At 32.3% G+C, this 11227-nt stretch overlaps 1 protein-coding gene across 1 annotated transcript; it reads right to left on the reverse strand.

Moving 5' to 3' along the window:
* Window positions 1–10049: 10049 nt before the first annotated feature.
* Window positions 10050–11227, reverse strand: LOC148598669 (uncharacterized). The gene has a single exon (XM_088560247.1). It carries the CDS (start codon window positions 10788–10790, stop codon window positions 10050–10052), a length of 741 nt encoding a protein of 246 aa, XP_088416373.1. The 5' UTR covers window positions 10791–11227.

Genomic DNA, 11227 nt, shown 5'->3' on the forward strand with positions numbered 1-11227 from the left:
AAATTTGATACCCTCTGCAAAACGCAATTCAGTATTTTAGCTTTTTTGAACTTACTCAGTGTTACACCTGACATAAGGAATTTTGACTTTTTTTACGGGTTTTTGGAAAGTTTAATTGATTATAAAGAATTAGAAGTACCATTTGTGACAAATATTCAGAACTTATTATTAGTCCATATTCCAAAAGTATACAGCTTTCACATAATTACAGTTTTGATTGTGTACAATAGTCATTTATAGTTGAGATAGGTGTGTTTTTCAACACTTCCACAGTAGCGTGCACAACGTCATATACTAAAGATTCTAGAGAGCTGAATCACTCACCTGGTTAAACAAATGCATAAACTACAGATGGTAAAATACTTATGCAAACTTGCATGAAGAATAGATCTTATTTGATTAAGCTTTCAATTATTTTTTCCTATTTACATTCAAGTAATCTGCTATTATTTCTGAAATAATCAGCAAAATGACACTTTTATGAGCTATTACTCTAAAAAGGATCAACAAATTTTTCTGAAATTTTAGCAAATGACACACCTTATTATTCCAACCATTTTTTCTCAATTACATTAATCATCAGTCTGTCATAGTTTTCTTAATAATCTGCTATAACTGGAAAAAATCACCAAGAATTACTCTTTCAATTGTCGTAACTCAAAAAAGGATCAACACATATTTCTGAAAAATGCACCAGGAATAGATCTTACAATGCTCAACATTTTCAAATGTTATTTGAACATCAATCGGCTTCCGTTTTCTAAATAATAAGAAAAAACTAGAAAAAATCACACACAAAAAATGACACTTTCAAAGGCCCTAACTCCAATAAGAGTTACATTTATTGTCTGAAATTTGAACAAACGATAGATTTTAATGTTTGGGGGTTAGGGAATAGTGAGCTAGTGTGCGTTAAGAGGGCTTTACCTTTTCGGGATCAATCTCTTTAAGTCACTGTGACCATCACGTCTTGACTCCTTAGTCCCCTTGTTCAGAATTTGAACATCTTACCGGCAACTATTGTACACTGCACAACCTAAAAGATCTTCAAACAGCAGACCACAAGATCTACTCTTGAAAGCCTCTTCCAACAGTAAAATAAAACATTGTACATTTTTGAACCCTATTTGACTCTTTAGTCCCCAAATACAGAATGAGAGTTGTCTGTACGGAATTATAATTATGTTGTGGGGACGAGATATTTATCTTGTGGGAACGACATATTATCTTGTGGGAACGACAAATTTACCTGTGGGAACGACATATATTATCTTGTGGGTACGATATAGTATCTTGAGGGGACGACATAATTTCTTGAGGGAACGAGAAACTTATCTTGTGTGAACTACATACTCAGAACCCTTTTTCTAAGTACATATGCACATGTTTCAGAAACCATCGGACATCTTCTACCTTCATCCCAGTATCGTAGACCTCCAGCTCAATCCAAGCATCTCTTGCAGCGTAAAAAAACAGTCTTGGACATCATTTTTGGGGTGTGGTCTAAATAAACAATCTATAATGATGGTAGGAACTGATATGCACCTGCATTAAGGCATAATTTTGATACTTTACGATTTTCTTAACTGATACCTAAATATTGCATGTCGTCAACTGTGTCCATATTTGAAGCACTTCTAAATTTTCAATTGTCAAATTATTTGCATTATTTGTTATTTTCGCAAAAATCTACCGCTTTGGTATCTATGTCTTCAGAAACCGATGTTCTTTGCAGTCTCTGTCCTTTTTTTCACTAGTAACTTTGTTTTTTTAGTCTTTTGACCTGTCATTTGTAGGTATATCGAGACGAACAATTTATCTCAACAAATGGCGCTGAAGTCCGAACACTATTAATTTCTGAATGTAACCAATTTAAATTTGGGTTTATTCGTTCATGGATCGTCATCTGAAGTCAAATTAATATGGCTAGCCTTACACCTCATATTATCTGAGTTTCCCATAAAATAAAAACCTGCGTTTGTGACACGACTTGCAAAAATATATTTTACCTCGCAAAATGGTACTAAATAACGCCAACCGCTGCATGTGTCTTTGACATTGACTCGGTAATCCGGGGATCCCACAGTACTCCCGGAACAACGACCTTCAAAATATGACTTGCATATTGACTTATGAAGTTGTTTGTGATCTTATTTTTTTTTCTTTTTGTAATGCAAATCCATAATGGAAGACTACGACGTTATTGATTAATTACCTGTGGGATAAACTTAATTGCATGTCTTATCGCATCATTACCTGCACTTGCATACTTTTCACTTGTATTCCTAGAAATTAAAGTTTAAAAATAAGTCATTTTAGTCATTAATTGTAGACTCTCATGGAAATTAAAAGTGCTCGCACTCATACATTTTGCAAATATATAACATTTTTTCAAGAATTTTGACTGAAATATATGTGTGGCAGTCACCTACATGATATTATCAAATTGAAAAAAGTAGCATTTTAGCCATTAATTTTATACTCCGAAAATTATTGGTCCATATTGATCGGTCTAATCTACAGTGGATATTGATCGTAATAATGCACTACATTCGTATGAAAGGTTTTTTTTCACACTAATGGCTGGAGGATGAGTTGTGTACGTAAAATAAAAAAAAAATATTTATTTAATTTGATAGATGACTGACAGAGATGATCCTTGTGCTGCACCATTCAATGAATGTAAATTTCGAAGATGTGAGTCGTATATGATATTGGTACATTGCATGTTATTTATTTAAGAAAAGCATACGATTAACACTGTAAGAAATAGATGAAATATAAAAAAAAAATAAAACATTCAATTCTTATGATTAAATTTCGCATGTCTCCCCTATATAATATTATTTCAGTTAAGATATAGATAGAACAAACAACAGTACCCTAATCAATAAAAGTAACCCAATTTCTTTTTGGTATGGCATAATTGAATAATTTGAAGATGTGTTCCTACAACTTATGAAACGTCACGTGTAAGGACGATTATCCAATGTTATAAGCGTATTCTAAATGATAGGTGGTAAAGAAAAAAATTATTAATAAACTTTACGACAAACCCTATCATTTTTCATTCCGTTTTGTCAACTTTCTTTCCATCTGTGGCAACATCCCTTCAGCACTTGCTTAGGGTGGTTAAATATCACAACTCATGTAATGACTTTGCCAAGTTGCAACTTTTGGGACAGGGTTTTATTGATACATCCGATCGAAATCATAACTACATGTATATAAGTTTCTTAATCGTTGTCATGAATTCAATGATCATAACGGTGTATGGATCTGCAAAATGAAAATGCATTTGTTCAACGTGTCCTAATGTTCCTTTACTCTTTCTTCTACCATGAACTTGACTTTTTATGAGCAACTTGGAGGCTGTTTTTAGAGAAGCAATGGACGTTTACCCCGCCGGTACACCTAGTTCATACACCCAGTTTTTATTTATTTACCAATTTTTTTTTCAACTTTTGGAAATTTCCAGATGCACTTTTGCAGACTTGAATTTTTATAAGCAAATCGGCGGTTGTTTTTAGAAAATCAGAGGATGCTTACCCAATCACTGCATCTCGTACATGCCCCAAGTGTATAGTGGAGTCCGAGTTGTTCATTTACTTTTGTTTCTTTATAAGTATTATTTTCCATATTTTACTTTCTTTGTTGTATGTGTCTGTGTTCCTTTTCTGGTCTTGGTGCCTGGATTGCATTCTACTGATTTCCACAACAATATTGGTTCCCTTGATTACTCCTTCATAATTTTCTACATCTCAACGGATATATACAGTGCGTGACTGCTTTTGTTCACTCTTACATTTCTAATTGATTGAGATTTTACTTTATATATCAAGGAATTTAAAGTTAAAATTTCGTTCTTTTGAGGGACCCACTAACTATTCTTCCTAAACTAATAGTTGTTTTCATTGTCTGCCCTTTATCATGTGAATTCCCCTGCTGTCGCTTGATTAGAAAATGTGTAGACATGTCTTTCTGTGATTAAGTTCAATTTAACAATTAAAACAGTCAAAAGATGATATTTTGAAAGCCTTAAGATAAATGAAAAATCACAAGGCAAACTAGTTTTCATTTAAATCCAACCAACCGATACCCGCAGTGACCGGTGCACCTGGTCCATGCTCCCAGTTTTTAGCGGAGTCCGAGTTTTTGTTACCTTGTATGTATGATTTTAGTTACTTTTTGTTCTTTGGCGTGTATGTCTTTTCCATGTCTGGTCTTTGTCCATGGATTACATTCTTTTGATTACCGCTATAACCTTGATTATCTTGATTACTCTTTTAAATAGGTAATTTGAAATCGTGGTACGCCAATCAATGTTTTATAAATACATAATGTCAGGATTGTATTTAATCAAGGGTAACTATCATGAAATCTTAACAATAACAATCCATAGATAGTGTTTATAATTAATGCAACTCAAAGGAGAGAATCAGCAGTGTAGCTTTTTAAATACACAGGAAAATATTCAAAAATAAGCAAGGAAAACAAGATTGAAGCAAAAATATAAAGTACACATTCCAAGGACAAAGACTAGACAGGGAAATCACACACACACACACACACACACACACATTATCAAACATTATAATGCCACATAGTTATGATAGTCATATCATTCTAATACCTTTTTTTTGGAATAGATACATATGAAAATCATAAAATAATCATTTGTAAACTAAGATATACGATTACCATATCATATTCCATACGTTAGACATATGTGGCTCATTTGACTTAGAACATAATTACATACCATATGAAAACAAAAGAATGTTGTTAATAATGTAGAATAATGTGAACAATGCTTAAATATATCTATAAATCTTGTAAATGAAATAATAACAAAAACAAAATAAACTAAATGCACACCGTCCCGGTAAATCGATATTACTGCAGGACAGTCATAATTTCGACATTAAACTACATTGCAAGAAATGGTCGAGTATTTCACCTTGATGATTATTGTATCATATTCTTACTAATTACAATATCCTTGTAAATTTAATGCTTGTTATTTAATATTTCAAATATCGTTGGGCCTATTCTGATATTTATACATACGTGGACATGAATAACAAACAAACATTGCATGCATTACATTTCATCTTTTCTAAAACATGTCTTCAAGCATTCAAGAAACTTTAACTTGGTTTGTCTATTACTTCAAAGCCTAGTCATTGAAGATGATGTCCAACATTCTTGAACTTAACAAAAATATTTGAATTGACGCGTTTGATTTTTCTAACCTTCAATATAACTCGCATTGTTATATTTTTAACGATAATAGGTATGGTGTATATGACAGAGAGACTACAACACCAATGGGATGAAAATATCAGCAACAGGCCATCCATCGATCTTCAATGAACAACGAAGAAACCCTCACATCACAGGGTAGGCTTATTTAACATATAAGAGAACTGCGTACTGAAAGATTTTAACATTTTTAAACTGTCCTATCGAATAAAATACAACTCTGCCCTTGGTAATACGTTACTGACTTAACTTCACATTTTAATAGCATATGTGGTTCGAGAATGCGGAAGGGGGTCGAGTTCTTGAATTGTAAAACTGGTTCTTTGATCTTAAATATCACAAGAATGCTTACGTTAACTTCGAACAATAGTTTTAATATTAAAGTAAATTTATGAAATTTATGTTGATAAAGTAATATTGAACACGCACTATTTGATTACCCATAGCCCCATTGCTCATCTTTAAGTCTGAATATATATATTAAAATTTTAAATGAACATTTCATGGAAACATATTATTATATTTACAAAGTTAAAGTGGTAATCAAACTAAAAATATTCACTGTCACATTTAAAAATCATGTGGTTTGCAACATATGATAAACAATTGATTGGAGGTCAATATAAAAATAGTATTATTATATGGTTATCATATGATTAACAAAAAAAAAAAGACTATGATTACCATAAAATCTCTATACACGTATGTTGCTCGTTTGTCTATATAACAGACAGACACTTTTCGCATTCATCCATGTATTAACGAAAACCTCAAAACAAAACATTGAAACAAAACAATGTAAATTTAAAACAATGATCATAAAATAACATACTTACAAAAACAAATATTTTTTTTTTATAAAAAAAAATTGTATTATCTATTGCGCGCCAAATATTTTTATTGCCTACCCATGTTAAATTATCGTAATGCTTGGAATTATTTTCTTGAATATATATAGAATTATAAATATACAAATAAACGTCATAACAATACTAAAAAGACATACAAGAGAATGATAAATAACCCGTATTATAAACCTGAAAGACTGGAAGTAAATGTTGAGATCAACGGAACCATCGATATATTTACGACAAACTGGGCACTTTTTGGTGCAATATAAGCACTCCTTACAACATGCTGCCTGGGAACATGGCAGTAACACTAAACCAACTCTTCTTCGACAACATATCTTGCAGGTCAGTCTTAGCTTAAGTCTTTGGTTTTCTTCCTGTAATTCGTTCAATTCTAAAAAAGGTTATAAACTGAATATTATAATACCGAATTTCCTTTCTATAAGTCAGTAAATTTGTACCATTGTTTGTATTTTCACTTTTACGAATTCGTTTGGCTGTAAATGAACTGTGTATTTGCAGGTGTCGATGTAAGCATTGCAGATTTTTCTGAAGGCAAAAATAAACACTACATATTCCGTAACGTTCTTAATAAAATTAGGTATCTCGGTTGTTTTTAATTAACTTTTGATAGAAAGCTTGATTGTTTTGCCTCATGTGGGTAGCGTTTTATATGTTCCTGATAAAACATGAAATTTGTAGCCTATGAAGTAATATTTAGTACCGTACATGTAGTAAACAATGATTGGATGTACACAAAATAATAGCAGACGTAAAGTCGAGAGTGAACAGGCGTTATTATATCATTATATTATGTGAAAGGTTGTAGTGATAATGGTGTATGTTCGTTTATCCGCCGCGTGTTCTTATCTTTACTCTTCTGAAAGTGCTGAATGGCATTGATGAAACTTTCACGTATATTTTAATTAAATAATGCATCTCCTATTTTTTTTCTATCTGAATGATTAAATCAATATTGTGGTTTTGTATATTATTTCTGAAGGATGAAAGCGGACGCATCACAGTATTTTTTGTCTAGTTTTTTCATGTTTAAGAAACATTTTGGTTTACGGAAGTATCCAGTCAGACGGAACAATAGAACATAGACCCACCTGCCTATTTATGTACAGTGCCTGTATGAGATAAACTTCCCTTTTATGGGTTATTGGGCAATGGTGAATGGGGGATGAGACAATGGTGCATGACGAATAAGGAATGGGGGTGTGGCAATAGGGAATGGGGCATTGGGAATGGGGTATATGGATAGGGCAAAGGGGAATGGAGTGGGGGAATAATTCTGATTGGTCATTAAAAAAAGAATTGTTCTGCCTTTTTCCGCAAACAACGTACCTATCATAATTCTATGTCAGCAATTTCAGTAGTTTTTGTTTTAAAAGAAGCTTGTTTTAGAGTATTTTTGTAATGATTACAGGTGTGGCAGTTCATTATCATTGACATTTTGTTTTATATTTACCTGAAGTATATTTAATCTCTGGTCATTATTGATTAAAAATGTTCGTTCTCATACGATTTCTAAACATATGTCATTTTTTGGATTTGGATTAAAATAATTTTGTGTCGGAGGTACTCGCATGATTTTCATATCGACAAATTAAACATATTGAGCAATAATATCAAGACCAATTTAAAAACAAAAAATAAAATGTTGATACCCTTTCAATTGGCAATAATATGTTATTTGTTGCAACCTGGAAAAGGATAATAATATTGCCATTTTGGATCATTATTGAAAATTAAAACTTTTCGCATTCTTACAATCTGCAGAAATATGTCATTTTTGAGAATTTGATTGATTGATTCGTTTAACGCCCGAGTAGCAATATTTCAGTTATATTCAGGCGATAAATTTGAAATGGGATGATAAAATGCACATGATATGATGATGAAATGAAACAAGGGACGGGACTCAAGGATAATGGGGTCAACAAATTTTGATTTCAACAAGAAAAAGGAAGGAATGGAGCATACAACCCAGTTGATTTGTTGGCATAGCACCTTGCCCCCGCCAGGTTTCTGAGCTCTATTTAGTCGCCTTTTACGACAAGCTTAGCGGTGCTGCAGGCCCAACCTTTTGACACTAGGACCTGCACGGGGATTTAAGAAATTAATGTGTCACACATATGATGATTATTTTGACAGAATTTACTTTGAAATATATGTGTTAAAACCATCAACATAATACTGATTGAAAATTTTAACATTTTTAACAATAATTTTAGACTAATAGGTACATTAAAAGTGTTCGCACACATACACTTTGCAAAAATATGTCATTTTGAAATTGTTTTCCAAAATAAGAGTGTCGCAATCACCAACCGTATACTAATATTGCCATTTTTGATATTTTAAACAATATTTTTTTACCATTATTAAAGCTAAAATTGTTTGCATTCTTACAACCCGCCGAAATATTTCATTTTTGAGATATTGGACTGAAATTAATGTGCCACAGCCACATGTATGATACTTACATGTAGTTTTACAATTTTAACATTTTAAACAATAATGTAAGACCATAACGGTAATTTCAACTGTTCGCACTGATTTAATTTGCAAAAATATATCATTTTCAAGAAGTTAGTTGATATTGAATTTTTATTTTGTGGTACTGGGACTGAATATGTATAGTGTTTACCTATATCAACTTTGAAATAAAACAAGAATATCCATTTTAAAAATTATTTTAGAAAATTCATTCACAATTTATTAATATATATATAAGGATCTAATAACCAAAATATAACTCAAAATCATATAAAACAGCAAAGTACTTAAGGGAAAGGGTAGAGCAACTCTGACATAAAGATGTACAGCCCATGGAAACGAAAATAGAAACGCCAAAAATGTCTAAACGGAAAACAATTAAGGAAAATTCCGGATGAAGATACAACTAAATACCGACGTTACGTTATAAACGAAAATAGAAAAACACGTTCAGACATGCAAAAAACTGATGACGTCATATTTGACGTCCCTGACGACTAGTATAAATACGACGTAAGTAACGTCAAAAATTCATAATTCAAAATTAGATGGGAGAAAGAGGACGTGAAATACGTAGATGCCTAAGAGAAATTATTCGACTGCTTTTGGAAACATGCCTACAAGCAGCAAGAGAGCTAGATACTATAGACGGAAGAGATATGCAGCAAGAAGAGTATACTACAGAAAAAAAGCGTATTACAGAAGGAGATATAGAAGGGGTACGACGGTTACGGTCTCGAAGCCAGACTATATAGCTACAGCAATACATGATGGACAAATAGATGTACAAGCTACAACTACAGATCCAACATCAAGGTTTGGTGCATTTATATTTAGACTGAGTGATTGCCATTGCTATGATACATGGAAAAAGTAAAACTATATTTCTATACTCAAAATATAGAACTTGGAAATCAAGATGGATTATTGATGCTAAAAACATATTATGACGATAATACAGGAATTCAACCAGCTAATTTGATGGCAGATCCAAAAACATGTATATATAGATTAAATGAACAAAGATTTGTAAACTATACATGCTATCCAAGAGCATCAACAAATGTTTATGGAGCAACAAATGATCAACATGGTATACAACCAAGACAAACATGGCTGGATTGTGGATATCCAGGAGTAGTACATTATGGAGTAAAATGGGCAGTAGATAATGAAACACCAGCGAATACAAAAATAACATGGAGATGCATGTACACACTTGAATTTAGAGGACAAAGATGCAGTACATAAAATGTTTGTAAATATATTATTTTAATTTTAATAAAGTTATTAAAATAATTAATTTGTTTATTATTAGTTGGACGACGGATGCAAGGATAATTGGGTATGCAAATAGTGGACGACGGATGCAAGGATAGTATAAATGAATATTAATTGAAATTTAAAATTTATTGAACAAGAAAATATTTAACACAAAATTAATTTTTGTTCACCATCAACCATATAAACAATCCATCTATCATCACTAAGTTTAGTTCTATCAGGTTCAAAGTTGGAGAAGCAGAATACTTTAGGTGGAATGAATTTCTTTGCTCTAGATTCATATTTGGTAGAAAATATTATTCCATCCTTTAGCATTTCCAATACACCATAATTAATAGAATCAGGAGTGTCTCTAGTATAGTTAAAGCAAACATGGGATTCATCGTTGTATGCATAGGCATCATGAGCAGTGGGACAATTGGTAAATATAATACCATCCTTATTGTCCTCAATAGATCTTCCCAATTCAGTTTTTCCGGTACCACCAGCTTCAGAATAAACATATAAGATTTGACGATTATTTTGAGTAGGTAGTACATGGTTTAAAACACCTGCTTGCCATCTACGGGGTGTCCAAGTTTCCCAATAGTTAGAGAAATGTTCCTCTTTCTTTTCATCATTGCAATGATTGAAAAATTCCTTAAATTGACGTTGTTGAGTAGGAATGAAGGAACAATATGGATATGAAGTAGGTATCAAACGAGATGTACGTTGAGAATGGAGATATGCTTTGCAAATAACAGACAGATAGTCCTTATCAATACCATGGCATATACATCTATAGTCCTCTTTAGAAATACATCTAACAGAGTCCTTCAACTTCTTACAACGTTGTATATCAGCTATGCGGCGGGGAAAACGTTCTTTAACCTCTTTAAAAGACATTTTCTTCTTAGTAACAACAACAGCATGAGAATGTTTCTAAATTCATTTCCAACACAAACACCAGAAATCCAAGGAGATAATTTCAAATGAAATACTTTTGCAAACCAGTATTTGGTAAAAACTTGAAAAGTTAAGAAAAAAAATGTTTCTTCACCTTCACGTTTACGTTTCTTCTTCTTATTCTGATTTTGAGCATTATTCCTATCCCTTACACGGTTTACATAAGCTAAACCACGGGCAGCTCGCTCAGGAACAGCTTATAGTCTTATAATGACGTTGAAGATTATCTCTCCTTATTTCTTTATTGCAATATATGCAATTACCACGTAAATGTTGTTGCACAGGCATAGTGCTTCAAAAGTGACTCAATTTTAACAGCGGCGGTTTCGGTAATACTAGATACCGCCGCTTTTGAGGCACTACAATGCATATGACAT

This window comes from Perna viridis, chromosome 14 (genome assembly GCF_037379345.1).
Source record: "Perna viridis isolate PV_CMFRI_1.1 ecotype Kerala chromosome 14, ASM3737934v1, whole genome shotgun sequence".
Lineage (NCBI taxonomy): Eukaryota > Metazoa > Mollusca > Bivalvia > Mytilida > Mytilidae > Perna > Perna viridis.